This window comes from Canis lupus, chromosome 27, assembly GCF_011100685.1.
Source record: "Canis lupus familiaris isolate Mischka breed German Shepherd chromosome 27, alternate assembly UU_Cfam_GSD_1.0, whole genome shotgun sequence".
Lineage (NCBI taxonomy): Eukaryota > Metazoa > Chordata > Mammalia > Carnivora > Canidae > Canis > Canis lupus.
The window spans coordinates 7557363-7578005 of record NC_049248.1 but is presented as its reverse complement, the minus strand read 5'-3'; the positions used below and the strand labels follow the sequence as shown (position 1 = coordinate 7578005).

Genomic DNA, 20643 nt, shown 5'->3' with positions numbered 1-20643 from the left:
ATAATTACTTTTATTTCAAGTTTAAAAACATCTTAATTTTTACAAAAGTCACTGATTTTAAGGTTTTTTTTTTTTTTTCTGGCGAGATTTGGTAGTGTTTAAGGGTTTAAACAGGGTTGTGACATTTGGATAGATCTTTCTGGTAGTTTCTTAGAGGATGGATGTGAGGGATGGTAAAACTAGAAGCAAAAAGATATATTTCATTGATTCTAGGAGGCATTTAAAAAATCATTTTAACATTTAAATTGGGATGTTTCACTATAACTATTAGTCAGACAGTAGTCAAACTATATTTGTCATACCCACTCAGAAGAATCAAAACTTGCCAAATGGTTGTCTAAGGCTTAGAAGAAGAAGATTCCAGAGACAGAAGAGGAACACTCTTTTAAGAAATGCTGCATCACCAACGCCTTTGATGGCATGCACAGAGGACTACATTGTGAAAAATCATGGACATCTAAGACTGAGTAAAAAAAAAAAAAAAAAAATCCTAAGACTCAGGCTCTGAATATGAAGTTTTGAAAATACCATTACCATGTTACCCTTTAAAAGATTTCCTTTTTATGTACGCACAAGAGTGAAGAATTATAAAAATCTGTATCTATATAAATCTACACTTTCAATAAATGTAAAATAAAAATCCAAAGAGACAAGAAAGCATGGTGTCAGTTTATTTGCCACCTTTTTTTCCTTAGCAGGAGCTAACGTAATGGTTAAGTTTTACAACTGATGGTGTCCAGGCAAGGGATGATATAGTCTAAAGTGAGAGTAGGACAGTGATACCAGGAGAGCAAATCCTTGAAAAACTAAGAAGGAAAAATCGGCTCGACTTGGTGAATTATCAGAGGAGGCGTAGAGATGAACGGGTAAGGAAATCTGGAATGATTTCCAGGTCTTTGGTTTGGGTAGCTGAGTCGTTGCGGTGACCTCGTGGGGGGAAGAGGAGGCGCGGGCTTGCAGGGGGAGTTCGATTTAGAATACACTGCGTGAGGAGCCGGCTGTGTCGAAGGAAAAGGACGAATGAAGCCTTCGTGGATTGCTCTGGAGGGACCGAACCCAGCGCCCGGTACTGGGTCGCGAGAGCCAGCGGCTCTGCCAGGATGGATTCTGCACCCCCGAGCTGTTTGTGAGAAGCGGGAAGGCAGGACGGGCCGCCAGCCGGGTCTGCGCGCGGGGCTGTGGGCAGACCGCGGGACCCGCTCTCCACCTAGCACTTCGGGGTCTGCGCGGAGATGAGCTGGGGCCGGCCCCGGCTGTGATTGGCCGGAGCTGCGGGCGCCGGGGGCGGTGGGCGGGCCTGGGCTTCAGGACCTGCTCAGTGATTGGCTGGCAGGTACCCAGAGCCCTAAATCAAACTGTTGGCACCGCCCCTCCAGGAGGCTGGCGCCTGTTTCCAGCCAGCCCCGCCGCCTAGTTAGACTGGAAGCCAAGCCAACTATAGTTGTGGTCACGGAACGATCCCCCCCGTAAACCGCTGCTTTCGGGGGTCGGCTGTGGGAGGAGAGCGGGGATTGGCCAACTTGCAGGGGCCGGGCGGGCGCGGCCTCGGTCGGACTGGGCTTCTGGACGCGCACCTGTCCTGTGCGTCGATTGGGCGGCGGGATCGTCCACGTTACCGGGGGGCGTGGCCGACGCTGATAAAGAGCGGGACCCGCGCGGCAGCTGCGCTCCCTTGCACCGCGGCTAGAGCTCCGGGTGGTCCGCTGGGCGCGGGACTCGGCGGCTCCGCGGGCTTCAGCCGCAGCGTTTTCCCGGCCAGGCATCTGGCCGCAGCCTCAGGACACAAGATGGACCCGTCCTCTGTCACAGAAATGTGAGTGGACTCGGGTGCGGGGGGCTCGGCGCCTCCTCGCCAGCTCCCGCCCCTGGCGCCGGCCGCTGCGGGACGGAAAATGGCGCATTGCAGCAGCTGCGGCCATGCGGGAGCCACCGCCGCGCGCCGCCCCCAGACCGCGCCGCCCCTGGGCAGCGGGGGCAGCGCCCCGTTCCTGCCGCAGCCACGGCCGGCACCCCACGGGCGGGGCGGGGCGGGGCGGGGGCGCGGGGGTCCCACCTTCGTGCCACGCTCTCCTCTCGCCCGCGGGGCGTCCCGTTCGGGTCTGGGTAGCACCGAAGCCCGGGGCAGGGCGAGGTATGGGGGGAGGGGGGGTTCGAGACCCTTTCTTGTTGTCTGATCGAATCTGTAGGGCCTCTGGGAGCTGTAGTGGGTGCGCATACCACTTAGTAACTTGAGCTGCGCTGCCCTCTCCGGATTTGTGTGTGCCCCTCGCCCCAACGGTGCCGCGTTCCCTACTCCCCCACCCCTCTCGGCGGTGAGCAAAGATCCAGGAACTTAGCTGACAGCCCTTTGGCGCCAGGTGAGCAGCTCTGAGAGACTCCAGGGCAGTGGCATGTGATCCCAAGCAGCCATTCATCTCCAGGCCACCTGTATAGGAGGTGTTTTCCCTGTCATCGGGTCTTAGCCAAGTACCTGGAAGAGAAATCGAACTGAGGAACTCTGCCTTCCCCCAACAATTCAGTTTTAGTTTTCAACACAACCCGCATCCGGAGATCCTGAGGGGAGAACGGTGGCCGGACAAAGGAAGGATTTCCCTGTCAGGACCACCAAATATTTAATAGAGAGTTTTCTTTCTTCTTACTGCCTGGAGTCCTGTCTTGGTTCTAGAAATATTTGTGTTGCTTCTCATAGTGACAAAAAAGGGGGAAGATTTACTTATGTGACACATGGGTTATGATTACCCCTGGATATTTTATTGCTGAGTGTTCCCAACTCCCAACAAATAATAAGTGAAATGGTCCCTTCGAATGCTTTATAACCATTTCACTTTTTCTCTATTTGGTTTCTACAGTTTTAACTGTATGTGATAGTCTATGCATTTTGGCCAAGCCCTAAGATTCCATTCCCCTGCCACACACATTTTGGGGAAGAGGGGGACAGACAGGTTCCCAACAGCAGGGAGCTGGCATGTGGGATGAACTGAAGGAAATGGAGAAAGCATGGTGACTAGCAGGGCATCACGAGATCTCTGACCTTAATCTTGTCATTGGGGCCACCATCTTGGACTGCTTCCAAGACCAAATACTGGCTGCTACCTACTCACTGACGTTTCCACCTTCAGAGAACTACATTGCTTAGTGCAGTGGTAACACAAGAGTCTTGTGGCTTCCATGGCTCTGTATCTTTCTTTCCTTTGCTTCCTCCAGTGCTTTAGAAGGAAATAAGAAAGTGATTTTTTGAATGAGGGTGGGTTGGTTATAATCTGCTAGGAAAGCCTCTTTGAGGAGTTATTCCCCATCATTTTTATTATTAGTATTATTTTATTTAAAGATTTTTATTTATTTATTCACAAGACACACACACACACACACACACACACAGAGGCAGAGACACAGGCAGAGGGAGAAGCAGGCTCCATGCAGGGAGCCTGACGTGAGACTCAATCCCAGGTCTCCAGGATCAGGCCCTGGGCCGAAGGTGGTACTAAACCACTGAGCCACCTGGGCTGCCCATTCCCTATCATTTTAGACCAAAAGAAATTCACTTAGGGAGGGAGAATTTTCTGGGTATTACTTCTATTGTGAGTAGTCAAGGCATTTCCTTTTTGGTGACTTGTGATTAATTCCTAATGCATTTACTCTTGGACTGCTCCTATGAGGTATGTTTTGTAAGATTTTGCTTCTATTTGAAGAGTTCTTACTGTAACTTCTATTCTCCATTAAGTTTGAGAGATCTTCCTCTGTCGGTAGGTTCTTTCTTGGTAGAGAAAAATCTCATGCCTTAGGTTAGACTTCTGGGAATTCTTTAAGAGATGAATTTAGCCTCCGTGTGTTGGGACACGGAAAGGAGTTTATCTTGAAGACCCCATACTAGATTAATGCCATCTAAGTGTAAGGGAAAGAAAGAACAGAGGTGCCTGGGTGGTTCAGTGGTTGAGCGGCTGCCTTCGGCTCAGGTTGTGATCCCGGGGTCCTGGAATCGAGTCCCACATCAGGCACCGCACAGGGAGCCTGCTTTTCCCTCTGCCCATGTCTCTGCCTCTCTCTGTGTCTCTGTATCTTGAATAAATAAATAAAATCTTAAAAAAAAAGAAAAAAGAACAATCTCTGTGTGTAGTAGTGTAAACCAAGATTTCTCTCTGGGATATAAAGAACTAGGGGAGCCTCCTGAGACTTGATACCAAATCTAGAAAAGGAAAGGACAGGATGTCTATGATGCTGTACATTGAGGACCATTATCTATATTCTTGCATCCTGTCTATGCTCTTGGAACAGTTTCATAACTAACACAATTACTTTAGGCCCCAATTCTATCTAAGTGAAACACTCTTCTCTGCCAAAAACAAAGCAAGCAAATAGTTCTGTCTCTACTCTACCTTTAGAAGCCTTGCCTTTGGTGATTCTCCAAGTTGTTCTTACAGTAGCCCCAATATACTAATCACTGTGGGAAACAACTAATAACCGGTTTCCTTTAAACAGAGTCTGTCAACTTGCTTGTCTTTAGGCTTGCATAAAAGAGATGTTCTGTCTGTAGGCTTTAGTCTTTTGTATGGATTTCTCCTAATCTGGATAGGAGTTTTCCAGTTTGACTTCATGTGAAAGGCTTCTTTTTCAGAGTCAGGAAAGTGCCATTTAGTTCAAGGCTGGCATATTTGTCCCTGTAGCCATTGTGCCAGAGGATGTTTGAATTTGGTCAAAGGATAGCTCCAAACAGGATCTCATGAAGCCACCCAGGATGTTCCTGAACCCCATCTAAATGTTATTACAAGATCTTTCACCTTTTGCTTCTTCGTCTATGCTGCATCTCCCTACTTGGTGTCACCAAGAAGTTAGAATCCCTTCTAGTTGCATATAGCCTAATTACCATTACATTTGTGATACGGGGCGAGAATGCATGTGGTTCCTTTCTTGTCTTAGTTACTTTGTGTACTTGGTCCACTTCTCTCCACAGGTCTGCCCCAGCTCAGCCACCCACTGAAGGGGCAGAAGGGACTGCCCCTGGAGGTGGTCCCCCTGGCCCTCCTCCTAATACAACCAGTAACAGACGACTACAGCAAACCCAGGCACAAGTGGAGGAAGTAAGTGGAGAACTTTTTCTCTGAGTTTCCAGATAGTAGAAGTTTAGAAACTTATTTATTTATTTATTTAATAAATACAGGGGGAAATCTCTGAGAAGCAAGGTGTCCCTGAGTTACACAGGGCCAGACTTGAGATTCCGTTGTATTTACCCCTGTCTCGAGCCAGGAAGCTTACTAGCTTTGTTTCTGCATCCCTCACCCCCAGGTGGTGGACATCATGCGTGTCAATGTGGACAAGGTCCTGAAGAGGGATGAGATACTGTCACAGCTAGATGACCGAGCGGATGCCTTGCAGGTGGGAGCATCACAATTTGAGAGTAGTGCTGCCAAGCTAAAGAGGAAGTATTGGTGGAAAAACTGCAAGGTGAGTTCTCTTGTCCTCTCTGGCTTCCTTTCTTGGGCCTAAAGAAGGCAAGAAAATCCTCAAGTTCTACCTTCCTAACCCAAGGTGGCACAGGATCTCAGGCCCTGCAGAACCCTGGAGAGGAAATCTGAGTCTTCTTGACATGCATTACCCGGAATTGCCCACCAGGGTAGGCTAGAGTATTCAGAACCACTAACTGGGTGCCAGCCATACCCTGAACAGTGGTCATTTAGGCTGCTTTTTCCCAAAGACCATGGGAAGATCTCGCATAGCCCTTCCCCACACACAGCCAACATGGACACAATGGCTAGGGTAGGGAGGTATCTATTTAAATACCTGCAGCTTTTAGGAATGAGCTGAATGCTTCGCGAAGAAAAATGAAGCAACTGACTAAAGATCCCAAGTCTGCATCTCTGCTGACATTCCTTTCAGAGCCTTCAGGCAATAGGAGAGAAGCAAAATGGAGCAAGCTGCAGATGCTGTCATGTTTTTGGGAAGCCTCAGCTCTGGTGCAAGGGTGGCTGTTCCATGGGGAACAGGAGGGTTGAGCCCTCCCCAAGAGACCTGCATGTATCCTGGGTGATTTGTGGCTTCTTCCACTGTCCCAAGGACAGAGGAGGTTCTTTTACCACATCCCTAGTGGGAACATCTCTCTCCTCTTCCCCGAATCCAAGGGCCCATTTTTTGGTCAATGTTTCCTCAGATGATGATCATGCTGGGAGCTATCTGTGCCATCATCGTGGTAGTCATTGTAAGTAAGTATCGCTGAGGTTGCTGGTGGGGTGAACAGGTGGGAAGGTCCTGGAGTCTTCTCCCAGCCCTGCCTGCCTGCCTGCCTGCCTGGGGAGTGGGGCTGCTCTGACTGAGGTATGGAGATCGCTGCTGTGGAACCATCACCTGGTTCGGGAGGGAGGACGGGCAAAGACAGGGGACTTCTTTGATGGACGAGCCTGCTCCCCTGCAAGATGCCATGGGAAGATGGCCCCTCCTGTTCTGAGGAAGCGGGGCTGTGCTGTTTGTCACTGGCTTGGGTCAGAGGGAGACCACGGGGATGGGACACCTGCAACGGAAAGGCCCAGATGTCTAGTAACTTGATGTAATTTGCCGTCTTGTTCTCTCCTGTCTCTTTCTCTTCTCCATCTGGGACTTCCTGATTCCTGTGTCCAGTCTACTTTTTTACTTGAGAATGTGCCACCCCCTTCCCTGTTCTCCATCGCCATCCAGACTTACGTCCATCTCCTTCTGTTTGCTCTCTCAACAAACGTCCCCATATACCTTCCTCCACCCTGTCCTGGCTTCTCCATTGCCCAGTCTTCCTTTTCTGTTGCTTTCATTTGCACTGTGTCCCTCAATGCTAGAGTTGCTGCTCGTGGCACAGTCTTGAAGTAACTTCCCAAAGAGCATTAGCTGGTACCTCCCTACCCCCTTCTTATATGCTTTTAAGTTCCCCAGGGCCAAAAAGAGCTGGAGGCCAAGAGAAGAGGAGGGGGTATAGCGGGGGTGACATGCCCAAGAAGGTGCCAAGATCGGGGGAGAACAAGGGTGTTGATGCCCATGGTGTCACCAGGAAAGGCCAGGGCACTGGCAGGAGGTGGCTAGGGACAGCTGGAACAGCAGCCCAGGGCTGCCCTGGTCACTTGGGGCTCTTCTCCTAGGCCAGGCTGGAAGAGGATCCTGGAGTGGGCTCAAAGTCCAACTTGGTTCTGGGCATTGCCCTTTAAGAAAGTTAAACCTGTTTTTGCAGTTATTTCTAATCTGTTAGTCCAAGAATTTCTATGTCTGTTGGGGATCTTACAGCCTTTTGCTTTGTTTTCTGGAGACCTATAGAACACGTTAATTGCAAAAGTACTGGCTTCATTCCCATCCTGGAAGCAGCCCCATAATCTCATAACTACAAGGGGCTGTCTCTCGTCTACATTTTCTGTGGCATTCTGTATTGTTCAGGAGAGCATTAGATAATTTCAAATGGCCATAACTGGGGGCTCTCAGTTAGTTTTAGTTGTTGGCATAGATAGAGAACGAACGTTAACTATAGACAGACAACGAGTCAAGGGCCTAATTTGAAAAAACAAGGTTGGAGGAAGCCACTTCTTGCCAGCTCATTGGGGACGGTCCTGCTCCTCCCTTCCCGTTGATAAAGTGTGAGGTGTTAGAATTGAGGATCCTTGGGCTCTCAGGGATTCCTCTCCTCTATACTGTTCCCATGTACTCACCAAAGACAGGGTTGAGGCAGGAGGTCCTTCCTGAGGCTGGCCGAATCTGAGTATTCAGAGAAGTCTAGGATCCCTGCCACCCTGGTCTTGGCAGGGAGGCGGGATGGTCTGTGGACAGGTGTGTTTGTGCACTGCTGTGCTGTCATGGGGCATCTAGAGCCACCTGTCTATTCTTCCTGCATTGTGTTCCCCTTCTAAACCACCACATTCTGATTTCCACTTTGCCTCCTTGCCTTTCCTCTCTGCATGGTTTGTGGGGGCAGACAGTGGGACCTGAGGATGGGAGACACAGCTGGGCTTCAGGATAGGTTGTGGAGTGGGAGAGACCCAAATTTGAGGGGAGGAAGGTGGCTGGGAGCAGGAAGGGGGAACATCCATCACCCCTTAGTCCTCTTGTCTTCTAGCCCACAAGCAAAAAGAGGCTGAGGCCAGGCCAGGCTGGGTCTGGATGTTCACTTTCCATGCAGCAGCATTTCATTGCGCAGAACCATGCTTCCTCTCCCTTCGCCCCTGCTTCCCACATTCCCTTCGTCCTGCCCCAGGGCAGGGCCGAAGAGCTGGAAGAAAGCAGTCAGTATACCCTCCCAACGGCCCCCCTCGAAGGTCTCCACTCTCCTCTGGGCTCCTCCTTGCCTAATGCAGGGGGGTCACCGCTGGAGAAGAACCACCACTGTCCTCGATGTGTCCCAAGCCTGGAGCAAATTCACCCTCTTGGCCCACCCAGCCCCAACATGGGAATTTTTTCCTGGGTCTCTGTCCCTTTGTAGCTCCCCAGATGTAGTTGGCTTTGTTCTCTTGGGGATGCTCACCCTTCTACTTTCTTTCTTACCCCACCCCATGCCCTCTTCTGTGTCTTTGCCGTGTCCCTCTTCCCTCCTGCCACCCATGTGCATGAGCAGACGTGTACCCAAACTCCGGGACTTTGCAGTCAAATGAAGCTGAGCTTCCTACATCCCCTTCTTCCTTGGTTTGCCATGAGGCGATGTGGGGTTTCCACTGTGTGTCTGTCATCACCTCCGTGTTTTTTCCTACCCCCGACCTCATACTTGTATAGAATAAGAACAGTTGTACTTCCACCAAAGGCATGTGGCATATTTACCAATTTCATGTATTCTGCACAAAGGCAAAAAATATAAATTCCTACCACTAAACTGACTTGGTTGTTGTTTGGGTTGGAGTAACTGAGGCGGGTGGGGGAGGGGTGGTTTTCCTTCTACAGTGTGATGTTGCTCAAGGCCGGAAGGCTCACATGTGCCGCATGGTACTCAAGATGAAAGATCTGTGTTGGCAGAGGAAGTGGTCTCTGCCCTGTCTTCGTACCTGGCACAGCCCAGCTCTCCCAGGTGCTAGCGAGAGGAAGTGATGACAGGAAGCTGAGTGCATGTCTGAAACATCACATCACAAACCGCTACAGGATTTCTCAGACACCACCCATGTACCTCCTTCACGGGTCCTCAGGCTGCCCAGCCTGACCTAGGGGGTACCCAGATGAGGCCTCCACCAACACACCCAGCTCCCCAGCAGCCTTACCTGCAGTTGAGGGAGTGAGGACCCTGTAGGTATCCTGAAATACTCAGTAGCTGTCCAAAAGGGCATGACCTTAATTGCAGCTCAAGGTTACACAGAGCACAGCATGGTGCCCCAGGGCTTCCTCTGAGCACCTTCATTTCATGCCTTGAACACTGCAAGTTGGTGGGAGTAGGCCTGGGTACAGGGCTTAGTTGGGTCCAGTGTGGGGAAAAGACAGGAAAGTAGAAAAGCTTTGTTTCTGAGGACACAAGGGACTTTTACTTGACTAGGGTTCAAATGCTTATGTGTTATGGCCCAATCCCTACCTTTGCCCCACTGTCCCTTACTTGTTCCTTTAAAAAAAAAATTTAGAAAGAGAGCAGGAGCATGAGTTGGGGAAGGGGCAGAGGGAGAGAGAATCTTCAAGCAGACTCACTGCTAAGCGTGGAACCCACTGCGGGGCTCTGTCTCATGAACCATGAGCTCATGACTTACCCGCTTACTCCTTAATCTCCTCTCATTTTCTTTTCCTACCACAGGCTCATTTTTAACCTCCACCCAGACATTCTGCTTTCCTACCACCCTCTCACCCCTTCACATTGTGTTCAGCCCAGGGACACAATGAAAAAAGGCAGAGACCTACACAGAGACAGAGTACCCATGATCTGTGCCTTCTTCATGCCTTTCTTGGAGTCTTTTTGAGCTCTGAGACTTGGCTAGAGTCCTTCTGGGAGAACGTGACTACTCTTCTTTTATCCTGAGGCAGGAGAGTGGTTACCACTTAAGAGTATTGGCAGATCTTGGTGAGGTAGCTAGGAGAAGACAAGAGAGAAGGAGGTTGGTTTCAGTTGGGGTAATTCCCAAAGTAGGGCTGTGGGGACTGCTGGAACTCAGGACACTTGGGCTTCATCCTCATCTAGGTGGGGAGGTGGCTAGAGCTGGCTGATTCACAACTGAGGAGGGGTAGGGGCAGGGCTGAGGGCAAGCAGGTGTTTACCTTGTCATCTTTGAAGTCCCAGGAACAACAGTGCAAGAAGGAAGAGGCCGCTGGCAAATAGGACTCCAAAGGTTGTTTCCTGCTCTTTAGGTTGAGATCAGTGTGGGCAGAGATCAGTAGGTGGGAATTATGTCTGAGCCCAAGCCCGAGCCCACACCTGCCCCAGCAAGAGGGACAAAGCTGAGAGAGGAAGAGAGGGAATGTGCAAGTGTCCCCATCCCTGGTTAAGGAGCTCATAGCAACAAATGTTCTGCTTTCACCCAGGAACTACACACACTAGTATTCGTACTTGTTAAAAGTTGTCAGATGTTTGTGTGTTCCTCCACACAGAATTTCCTGCCTCTTCCCCTGCTTGGAACATTTTTTTTTTTTTTTTTTTTTTTTTGCTTGGAACATTTTTAATTGCTTTGCAAGAGAGACTTAGGTTAGATTAGTTGTTGACAGGTAAACTGGAATTTTGCAGCTAGCTGGGGAATGATGTAAGCTGAGACAAAACCCCAGATTTTGGGAAGCTTGCAGGCTGGCAAGCCGCCAAATAATGCCCAATGCTCCTGGATGTTTGCGGGTCTTGTTTAAAACCTTTCAATGATATTCTGTGACTTCAGGATGAAATTCCAGCTTGCAGGCCCATTGTGATCTGCCCACTAAAAGCAGTAAAGGATGTAAGGCTGTAGGGGAGTCAAGCTGCCCATATTTCATATTTTCTCTCTTACCATTTGCTAGGCAGGTGACCTTGGGCAAATTCCCTAACATCTGTAAGTGCCAGTTTGCTCATCAATAAAATGGGGGTCGTGATAATAATACATGCAGTCATACAGCTAAGTGCTCAGTAAAGCACTTGATTCATGTAAATGCCCAATAAATGTAATTATTCAAGTTTCAGAGCTGCTTCTTTTCCCACACACCCTTGGCTCTAGCTGTGCAGTTCCCCAAATGTTCCTGAGACTATAATTTGGCCTTCACATTCAGCTTGCTTAGCTGGCGTGTCTCCTCCAGGCCATCCTCCCTGACTGCCTAGTCCATCCCTCCAAGCTGACTAAGCTCCTTGAGGGCAGGAACAATTCACCCTTGGTCTCCAGCTCTCAGTATATTGCCTGGCACCCTGGAACCTGGGGTGTAATGGAGTCTCAGGATGTAGTGGCAGCTATGGGGACTGTCATCTCAGGAAATAAGAAGTAGAAACGGAACAGAGTGCTGTGGGAAGCAGAACAAGGCCAGAGACGAGCTGGGGGCAGGAGAGCGAGGAGCCCCAAGTATAGAAGTTGAGAAAGGACGGCACTCCTAGTACCTGGTGGGGCAATCCAGGTGCTGACACTGAGGGGCTGTTCCAGGGAGATGTGGGTGATCTGACAGGTGTAAGTGGTGCCCTCAGGGCCTGGTTCTGCGGTCAGGAAGGAGGAGATGCTGTAGGTGCCGTCTGAGCTTTGCCGGAGGCCAGAGAAGGAGGCACCAGAGACCGGAACTGGGGCTCCACCTAGCTCTTCTCGGGTCCACTTCACAGTCATGTCCAGAGGATAATAGCCAGCGATGTTGCAGACGAGGGTGGCTGGCACAGCTTTGTTCGCCAAGCTCAGTCGTACTTTGGGGGAAGCTGGAAGAAAGAATGAGGAGTGAGTTTCCAGAGGGATCTAACCTGATAGCAGAGTTGCCCAAAGCCTGCTTTCTTTTCTTGCTGGTGTGGAAGCTGGAATTAACCCTTTAGTGGAGAGCCAAGGAGGGGGTGGAAGGGGTCCACCCTGGTTGCAGGCCAGAAGGGGGCACGTCTTCCACAGGTAATTGAAAAACAATAGTAAAACTTAGTAAAACCAAGTAAAAGTTAGCTTCTTAACATCACTATTAGCTTGGGATGCCTGGGTAGCTCAATGGTTGAGCATCTGCCTTTGGCATGGGGCATGATCCTGGTGTCTGGGGATCGAGTCCTACATCGGGCTCCCTGCAAGGAGCTTGCTTCTGCCTCTGCCTATGTCTCTGCCTCTCTCTCTGTGTCTCTCATGAATAAATAAATAAAATCTCTAAAAAAAAATCACTATTAGCTGGTGATTTTCAAGGACATCAGTAATGGAATACTCCTGCCAATCTGACGGCCCCCATGGCCCCTCGGTTTGCTGCTGCTCCTCCCCAGGATGTGGTCCAGAGGACTGGGGTACTTGGGAGCCAGCCAGCCAGGACAGGGCAGCAGAATCCTGGATTGGTAGACTGCTTGGTGGAATTATCCTGGAGTCTGACAGGGAACAGTCTGTGCTTCTAGAATGGAGGTGGCAGTTAGGTCGTGGCAATGCATTCTGCCTCTCAAGAAATTGCCCTTGTGTTGGACTCTGTCCTGAAAACCACTCTCATAGGCATATCCCTTACCCTCTCCCTGGAGAACTGAGTATGGCCTCACCTTGGATGTGGAAATGGATGTTTTGTTGAGCTTGGTACAGAGAGGTGGTGATCTGACAAATGTAGGTCCCCTCGTCCTTCAGAGTGAGGCTAGGGAGGGTGAGGGAGGCGTCCCCGGCCAGGAGTAGCTGCTCAGGCTCCAGGATGGCGCCCTCCCGCTTGGCGTGCTGCTGCCCTTTGGTCCACCTGTACACCATCTGGCCGCTGCCCTTATGTTGCCGCCGCCATTCCACACTGGTCAGGACCAAGCCCGGTGCCATGGAGAAGCCACAGTGCAGGGAGGCTGAGGACCCCAGCAGCAAACTCAGGGATGGGGTCTGTGTTGTCACTTGGAGCTCCACTGTAGTGAGAAAAAGAAGGGTGATTGTGGGCTACTTCCTCCTTGAGTCCCCCTGATCCCTAGCTATGGACATGTTGTAGGCATACACCTGCCCCTGCCTCCTCCTCTGGACAATGAGGCCAGTTGAGTTCAATTCCCACTAGATGGAACACAAAGAAATAGTGCTCTGGGAAGGCAGCCTGGCACACATGATAATCCTGAGAATTCTGGAGTCACTTAATCCTGGACAATCTGACAAAAGCTATGGACTTCTCACCAAAAAAGTACATATGCAAAATTATGAGTTACTGTTGACTCTCAGGTCAGACCACTGGAATAGCAGAAAAAACTTTGGAACCCTGTTTCTTCCACTTATTAGCTCTGTGACCTTGGGCAAGTCACTAAGGGTTGCCAAGGTCATCTGCTTAAGGCAAGGCTGCTGTGAAGACTAGGAGTAAGAGGGTTTTTTAAAAAATATATTTTATTTATTATTTCATGAAAGACACACAGAGACAGAGAAGCAGGCTCCTTGTGGCCTTATGTGGGGCTCGATCCCAGGACCCTGGGGTCACGACCTGAGCCAAAGGCAGATGCTCAACCATTGAGCTACCCAGGTGCCCCAGGAGTAAGAGTTTTAAAAAACACACAGTAGCAGTATTTGTGCCAAATGTGCTGATTTGAATCTAATGAGGAAGACAATCAGACACATCCAAATAGTGGGATATTTTATGAGACAGTGGGCATGCACCCTCAAAGTGTCCTTGCCAGGAAAAGAATGTTCTGGACTTAAGGAAGCTAAAGGCACAGGACAGCTAAATATAATGCATGATCCTTGTTTGAATCCTGGCCTTAAAAAAAAAAAAAAAACCAAAGCAACCCAGAAAGCTACAAAGAACATTATTAGGGCAACTGGAGAAGTCTGAATTTTGACAGTACTACTGTATCAATTTGAAAATTTCTTCAGTCTGATGCTTGGTGGCATACCCTCCTTGGCAGGGAGGAATATTTTATCACTGGTAATATTCAAAATGGCCAATATGGTGATAGTGTAATGGTGAAAATATGTTCTTGAATTCTTTACACACTGTAGCCCCTTATTGTCTGCACCATTGTAGATTGCTCCCCACTTTGGTTTGCTGCTGGGGTGATGGTTTTGTGATTATGAAGGAAACATCCTTGTCTTTGGTTATAAACGTTTTCTTTTTTTAAATGTTGTGTTTTTTTTATTTTTATTTTTATTTTTTTTCAATTTTTATTTATTTATGATAGTCACAGAGAGAGAGAGAGAGAGAGGCAGAGACACAGGCAGAGGGAGAAGCAGGCTCCATGCACCGGGAGCCCGACGTGGGATTCGATCCCGGGTCTCCAGGATCGCGCCCTGGGCCAAAGGCAGGCGCCAAACCGCTGCGCCACCCAGGGATCCCTAAATGTTGTGTTTTAAACAAATACATGCCATACATGGAAACTTTTGGGGTGAAGTGTTGAGATATCTGCAACTTTCTGTTAGTTCGGGGTGGGGGTTATTCTATCCTTTCATCTATCAAGAGAGTGGATGTGGCAAAATATTAATAACTGGTTAATCTAGGTGAATGGTATACAAGTATTCATTATGGTTGATACTGGACAGACATGAGAACCCCTCTTTCCTGATGTGGCAGGATAAATTTAGGTTGTACCACAGAAAGCTTCGAGTGTTCTGGGGCTTTCTATGGACAGGAGGGTAGCCCCCTAATCGCTGGACTTGGTTGTCTCTTTTTGGAGGCAAAATACTGGATTTGATCAATTCTAGAGAAACCTATCATCATGATCTCAATTTCCTATACCCTCTGGTATGTGCTGGGTGGGAGAGTGTAAGGGCCAGATTTTACTAACAAGAGATAATGAACAAACTTGTATCCCTGTGCCTTGCTCTAACCATCCTGAAACACCAGACCAGGCTGGCTTTCACTGGGATACAACTGTGCATGGCTTAATAAGACTGCTAGGGACAGCATATGTGAATAGAGCATCACATGTCATTTCCTCAGATGAGGGAGGTGAAAATCATTCAAATCCAATTATTTGGGTCTTTCAGAGAAGGGGCCAAGGCTAGGGGACACCTTGAAATGACTGATATGGACAGAGGTGTACTTGTTCCCTTCCTTTTCCTCCTATTCCCCCATAGCTGACTACTTGAAAAAACCCAAAATTTCCTTTCTGCTACTTTTAATCTTCTCACCGGCAGTCTGTACTGTCCCACGGGGGCTCAAGGGCAGGTTCAGTGTGGGGTGCAAGACAGCCCCATTTTCAGCATCCCTGGGAGTCTTCATCACCATGGAGATATCAGGTCCCTCTCCAGATACCTGCACGTTGGTGATGAACCAAGCTGCCTTCTCAGTGGCCTGGAGAAAATAGTAGGAGATCTCACACGTCACCTCCTTCCCGTTGCAGTCAGCATGGAGCAAGGCCTCAGCCTGGGGAATCTGTACCAAGTTCACTGGGGGAGGAGAGGACACAGATTTGGTTGGATTGAGGACACTTGGGCCCATGGAAAGCAGGTGCAGCGAGTGTACTTGGGAACTGGGCTGTCTCGCAGAGGGAGCCCAGAAAGATTGGGACACAGGGTGGGGGGCTCTTACCTGAGGCCTCGAAGGTAATGGATGGGTTGTCTTTAGCCAGTGTGCCCCCTTGGAAATCGGTGAAGCCTTCCAGGGAGCCATCATCCAGCACTGGTACCTGCCTCAGCACGAGCAAGGCCTTCACCATATTCCTACTGCCGGCAAAACCTCCAGGGTTCCTACCTTCCTCCACCAGGAAGCAGTCTAGGACCACATCCACTGCTTGCCACTGCCTTTCTGCTGCAGGTTAAAGATGGGGTGAGCACCCTCTTGCCCAGAGAGTTGCTCCTGTGCTCGTCGTCACCCACCCCAACTGTGGAGTCATGGAGTCTTCTAGGGTCTTAGCTGGCTCTGTGTCCCACTCTTGTCACCTCCAAACCAGCCTTCTGGGAAGCACCTGCTACTCTAGGTACATACTTGGTATGAATTATTGAAAATCCTGGATTTGCCTTGCTCAGAAGAGTTTGTTTTTATTTTACTACAACTGTCACAGGAAAAACTCTCTTTGGGCAAAGGCATTCTCAGCAAAAGCAAATAAAGAATTGCCACTGGGAGGGGAGACAGGACACTTGTGTGGCAAGGGGCATTGGCAGCCATCTTCTCCATTTCCCAGCCAGCCCACTGAGTCTCCTCTGCTTTTTGCCATTAAGGTGGCCTTCCTCTTTTCCACGTTCAGGGCTCACCTCCTCCAGGGATTTCCTAGCCAGGAACCCTTCCTTCTTGGGTGTCTGCTCCCAGGCATTGTCCTCTTCAGTAGGCCCACCACCACATCCACCCAGGAGAACACACTTTTTCTTCATCTGGCCTTTCCCACAGTCTTCCTTCTCCCTACTGGTGCCTTACTTTGCCAGCCTTTTTTCCAGTTGGGCTTAGGAGGCAATTGGAGGCCATCCCCGGCCCTTCCCCACAACCTTCTCCCCTTCTGGCATCTCAGGAATCTTGGGGTGGGTGGCTATCACATCTGCCCTGGGCCCAACATTTCCCCTCCCCAGCCAGCACCCCGCACTCACCTGGGTCTGCAGCCGCACTGGACAGAGCCAAGCAGAGCAGCAGGTACCACCCCTTCTCTGGGCCCATGGGGGCCGCCCTGGACAGCCAAGCAGAGCAGCAGCCACCACTCTGCTCCTGCCCCTCTCCCCAACCGCCTTTTTGCACCAGCTCCTGCTGACTGGTGCCTCTGAGCTGCGGAAGAGGAGTCTCTCCAAACCACCCCTGCCGGCCTGTTGCTTTCTCTTCAGTCCTCAGCCCACTTTCGCTTTCACTTTGGCTATCATCGTGGCTGCCTTGCCTGTCAGTGAAGCCATTAGGTGCTCGTTCCAGAGTCCTCTTCATTGTTCTCCTTTTTGTCGCCTCACCCCGCCCTACCGCCCCATGGCTCCCACCCTCCTCCCCCTTCTGCTTAAGACCTGACTTGACGGCATATACCCTTTTGCTCCCCACCCAAGAAAGTGGAGCTGAAATAAGGGGGAGACTGAAGCCAGATGCAGGATCCCCAGTAGCCTGGGGACTCTCTTCATTTTCTGTGGGTGCCACACCACTTGCAGTTCCCATTCCCTGACTTGGGCGGGGCCCTCACCACTAGTCTGCACTGGAGAAAGCTCCTCCTTCAGATCTCTGATCTGGAGGAGGAGGCCGGGAGTGGCCTGCACCTGGAGAATGGATTTCAGAGAGAGCACCGCTGGGAGAGCTTCTGTGTGTGGCTGGCTGTCACTTTATTTTGCGGAGTTTCTAGGTCAGTGATACAGCACATGGTGTTTCGTAGGGGAAACTGTGTTCTCCAGCTAAGGCCATAGCCCTCTGGTGCAGGGCAGGAGTGAAAGTGGGTGGGCCAAGACACACTTGAGTCCCTGTGTCCCACCTTCCACCTCATCCCCATGTGTCCTTTTCACTGACAATCTCCAAAAGGCACTTTCTCAAGTCTGCACATAGGAAAGGGTTCTGATAACAGGATGGTACTGAAACTGGGGACGGGGGTGGTGGGGCAGTCTTGTTCCCCCTGGATGGCCACTGGGGTGGGATAGAGGCTGAGGTTTTATTGTACTGATGACCTGCCCACCCCTCTCCGTGGTGCACAAGCTCAGCAGTAGGAAGCGGGTTCTGGTTTTCGGTAATCTTCCTGAATGGGGATGGCGCCACCCTCTTCCTCCCTGGGGCAGCTGTAAGGACAAGGCTCCACAGGCACCACTGGGTATTCTTCTTTGTCTGCGGGAGGAGAATCAGATGAACCTTCACTGGCAGTGAGGGTGGGGGGGTGGTGACAGGAGTGGAGATGAGCCAAGGAGGGTCAGCTTAGCTGTCAGGGGGTTGCCAGCTAAGAGGGAAGACAGAGAAGGTGGGAGCCAGCGTTGGGAAAGATGGAGTAAGGAAAGCTTCCCTGAGGTTCCAGGCATGGGCAGGGGGCCTGGGATGGTAGGGTAGGGAACAGGGACAGGACTGGAAACCTGTATGTTGTCTCTTACTTAGCCTGTATTTTCTTTGTTGGTGGAAGAACAGAGCTCCGATCATGGTGAAAGCAAGAAACATTCCAGAGAGGATCACAAAGATGCGGATGCAATCTGAGCTGCACAGAGACCTTTGGGCTGTGACAGGCAGAGGCCACACAGGGTTTTTGGAGAGAGCCTAGGCCTTGACTCCCCTCAGCCTAGGCCCATTGTCACCTCCCCTCCCAACTGTCACCCATCCCCTCCCCTACTGCTACCACTGGACTCAGTTCTTTCCTAACCCGTAGACTCTGCTTCTCCCCCTTCTAAACTCTCCTCCTAGGAGCTTTCTGGCTGGCTTCCCTCTCCTGTATGCAGTCTCTCTGGGGGTAGAGAACAGGGAGAGAAAACTCACGTGGCCAGTGGGTGGAGAGAGCTGGGGCAGGCAGCCACCTGAAGTCAGCCAGGGTCTGCACCTGCCGGACTGTGCTGGTCTCCTGCATCTCTGGAAAAAGAAACAGACTGAGCAGGAGCTGGGGAATCTCCTAGGCCTAAGGAAGGCCTGAGGCCTAAGACGCACAATGAGATGGGAGGGCTGACTGGCTGGCCAGGCAACTTACTTGGGGAGGGTGGTGATTGTGGCGAGAGCCTTACTATACCTGTCACTGGACAAAGCGTTGCCTGGAACTTAATTTTGGCGTAAGGTAAGTGGGTGGGTTGCAAGTGTGGGCCCCGGGCTGGAGACGGATGAGGTATCAGTAAGGGGTTTGAAGGAGGATCACATTCCGTACACTGCTTGTCCCTGCACTTCCAGCCCTTGGGGCAGTCACACTCCGCATTTGCCGTGAGAGTGCAGTTTCGAATAAGAAGACCTGGTGACAGAGGGCGGGGTGGGGGGGACAGGGGACACACAAGCAGCTCAGGCCTCAGAGACCTGCAAAGTGCACTTGCTAAATCCTGCCCTGAGCTCCCAACCCAGACCCACAGTGAGGGACTCCTGCCCCTCGCTCCCTGTCACCTAGTGCCTCTGCCTCTATTACTAGGGTCATTAAAGGGAACACTGAGACCTTTTAGAAAATTCATTCATAGGTAAGCAGTGTAGTAGTTCAGTTACAGAGTCCTCATAAGGGTCCTGAGGGGGAACATTTGTGCAAAGGGGCCACTTGAAAGTCTGCTACTCTATGTAGGCTGGCACATGGTTTCTGAAATTCTAGCTAAGCTGGAGAAATAATAAAAGAATCCATAACACAGCTGCAGACATTGCACTTCTTCATTTTATAAGAGATAAAATTCTAAAATAAACAAAAACATGGGCCACACACACATACTCATTTTCCTAAACTGGCTTTTGTGTGAAAAGAAGAAAGATACTTCCCACCGGCTGGTATTGTTATATCCTAAGAAAGATGTACTCCGGGGTCCAAACAAATGCATGCTTCAGATGCAGCCAGTTCATCAATAAGGGGTCGCTTATCTGAAATCTAGGGACCTAGGGCCACTTCCCCTCCTGTTTTTTTCACTTACCCCTTCTTGTCATGATCTGAGTTATACACCCATTCCAGCAGCCCCCCAAATTCTGCTTTCCCCTTCGCTGTAACACTAGAGTTCTCCCCAGGGCATATGCCCAGGTCACCCCATTTCCCAGCATTGCCTCCACTTGCAGTAGCCTCGAAGTGACAAGCTCTGACCCCCTCCTCTTTGCTTCTCCACACCCAGCTCTGCCACCTTGCTCCCCCGGAGGCTTGCCCATCTCACCAGAGTTACAATGCCGACAGCTCTCACAGTGGCGCCGGGCGTGGTGGTCTGGTGAGAAGGAGGCCCCCGGTATGCAGGGATCACACTGAGCAGCCTCTCCATGCCTTTCACAGTCTTTCACGAGGAAAGTTCCTGTGAGCAGAGGTCTAGGGTCAAGGGGCAAGGAAGGCCACTTCTCTGCCGTCTTCAGGGCAGGACAGGATTCCTCTCCTTGCTTGAGCTCAGACACACTCTCTGCTCCCCCCCTACCCCCAAACTCCTGGCGAGGCCTCCTCTCTTACCTGGCTTACACATCTGGCAGCACCGTTCTCCCTGGACCTGGTAGTGTTTCTCTGGACAGCGCTTGGGGGCTGGGGTGGCTGAGAGCCCCGCCAGGGTCCCCAGAATCCACAGCCAGCAGGGAGGTGGCCGGGCCATGGTTCTCACTCAGGGGAGCTCTTTTTGCACCCCAGTTGCAGACTGCTGGCCTTGGTGGAGCTGGCACGTCCAGCTGGGTGCTGGTACCTACTCTCTGTACCTCCTGGGCAGCAGCTGCAGGCCCTCTTCAGAAGTTGGCTTCAGGTGGTAAGGCGACCTTTGATGGCAGCTGAAGCTCTATTGTGCCTGTTTTTTTTTTTTTCTCAGAACAGCGACTTCCACCCCCTCCCCCTTTTCCGTGTGCTGGGTGCCAGCAAGAGTATTAAAGGGCAAGCTTTGTCAGAAGATCTGCTGCTCTTCAAAGGCATCCATCACCTCCAACATGCCGGCCTCTCCCGGTTTCCATCTGGCTCTTTTTTTTTTTTTTTTTAAAGATTTTATTTATTTATTCATGAGACAGAGAGAGAGAGGCAGAGACACAGGCAGAGTGAGAAGCAGGCTCCATGCAGGGAGCCCAACGTGGGACTTGATCCCGGGACCTCAGGATCACACCCCGGGCTGAAGGTGGCACCAAGCCACTGAGCCACCCGGGCTGCCCTCCATCTGGCTCTTGTGCTCACTAAGAACATAACCCACTCATGCCCGTCTCTTTTAC

At 50.7% G+C, this 20643-nt stretch overlaps 3 protein-coding genes across 6 annotated transcripts; 1 reads left to right on the top strand and 2 right to left on the bottom strand.

Moving 5' to 3' along the window:
* The first annotated feature begins 1419 nt into the window (after nt 1-1419).
* Nucleotides 1420-8807, top strand: VAMP1 (vesicle associated membrane protein 1). 2 transcript variants are annotated; one of them, XM_038576569.1, is made up of 5 exons: nt 1420-1813; nt 4949-5075; nt 5281-5439; nt 6143-6194; nt 8057-8807. In XM_038576569.1, exons 1-5 carry the CDS (start codon nt 1788-1790, stop codon nt 8287-8289), a joined length of 597 nt encoding a protein of 198 aa, XP_038432497.1. In that variant the 5' UTR covers nt 1420-1787; the 3' UTR covers nt 8290-8807. The 2 variants fall into 2 exon arrangements, with proteins under 2 accessions (XP_038432497.1, XP_038432496.1); XM_038576568.1 differs by having other exon boundaries at nt 1646-1813; nt 6607-8239.
* TAPBPL (TAP binding protein like) lies at nt 8742-17149 on the bottom strand. Of its 2 annotated transcripts, none has more exons than XM_038576564.1 (7): nt 16467-17149; nt 15478-15696; nt 15078-15335; nt 12542-12880; nt 11447-11749; nt 10159-10242; nt 8742-9973 (listed from the first exon to the last, which is right to left on the bottom strand). In XM_038576564.1, exons 1-6 carry the CDS (start codon nt 17005-17007, stop codon nt 10163-10165), a joined length of 1740 nt encoding a protein of 579 aa, XP_038432492.1. In that variant the 5' UTR covers nt 17008-17149; the 3' UTR covers nt 8742-9973; nt 10159-10162. The 2 variants fall into 2 exon arrangements, with proteins under 2 accessions (XP_038432492.1, XP_038432493.1); XM_038576565.1 differs by having other exon boundaries at nt 15478-15693.
* On the bottom strand, nt 17148-20371 carry CD27 (CD27 molecule). Of its 2 annotated transcripts, none has more exons than XM_038576566.1 (6): nt 19913-20371; nt 19632-19763; nt 18497-18748; nt 18292-18381; nt 17916-18035; nt 17148-17658 (listed from the first exon to the last, which is right to left on the bottom strand). In XM_038576566.1, exons 1-6 carry the CDS (start codon nt 20046-20048, stop codon nt 17534-17536), a joined length of 855 nt encoding a protein of 284 aa, XP_038432494.1. In that variant the 5' UTR covers nt 20049-20371; the 3' UTR covers nt 17148-17533. The 2 variants fall into 2 exon arrangements, with proteins under 2 accessions (XP_038432494.1, XP_038432495.1); XM_038576567.1 differs by having other exon boundaries at nt 18536-18748; nt 19913-20363.
* Between the last annotated feature and the right edge of the window lie 272 nt (nt 20372-20643).

Bases quoted from the DNA above. Each gene is read 5' to 3' on its own strand.
- VAMP1 (XM_038576569.1), top strand. From the start codon at position 1,788: ATGGACCCGTCCTCTGTCACAGAAAT. The intron at 5,440-6,142 runs GTGAGTTCTCTT...ATGTTTCCTCAG, and splicing joins ATTGGTGGAAAAACTGCAAG to ATGATGATCATGCTGGGAGC. The intron at 6,195-8,056 runs GTAAGTATCGCT...CTTGTCTTCTAG, and splicing joins CATCGTGGTAGTCATTGTAA to CCCACAAGCAAAAAGAGGCT.
- TAPBPL (XM_038576564.1), bottom strand. From the start codon at position 17,007: ATGGGAACTGCAAGTGGTGTGGCACCCACAGAAAATGAAGAGAGTCCC. The intron at 15,697-16,466 runs GTGAGTGCGGGG...TTTAACCTGCAG, and splicing joins CAGTGCGGCTGCAGACCCAG to CAGAAAGGCAGTGGCAAGCA. The intron at 10,243-11,446 runs GTACTAGGAGTG...CTCAACCTAAAG, and splicing joins CACCTGGATTGCCCCACCAG to AGCAGGAAACAACCTTTGGA.
- CD27 (XM_038576566.1), bottom strand. From the start codon at position 20,048: ATGGCCCGGCCACCTCCCTGCTGGCTGTGGATTCTGGGGACCCTGGCG. The intron at 19,764-19,912 runs GTAAGAGAGGAG...CTCTGCTCACAG, and splicing joins CTGCCAGATGTGTAAGCCAG to GAACTTTCCTCGTGAAAGAC. The intron at 17,659-17,915 runs GTAAGAGACAAC...CTCCTCCCGCAG, and splicing joins ACAAAGAAAATACAGGCTAA to ACAAAGAAGAATACCCAGTG.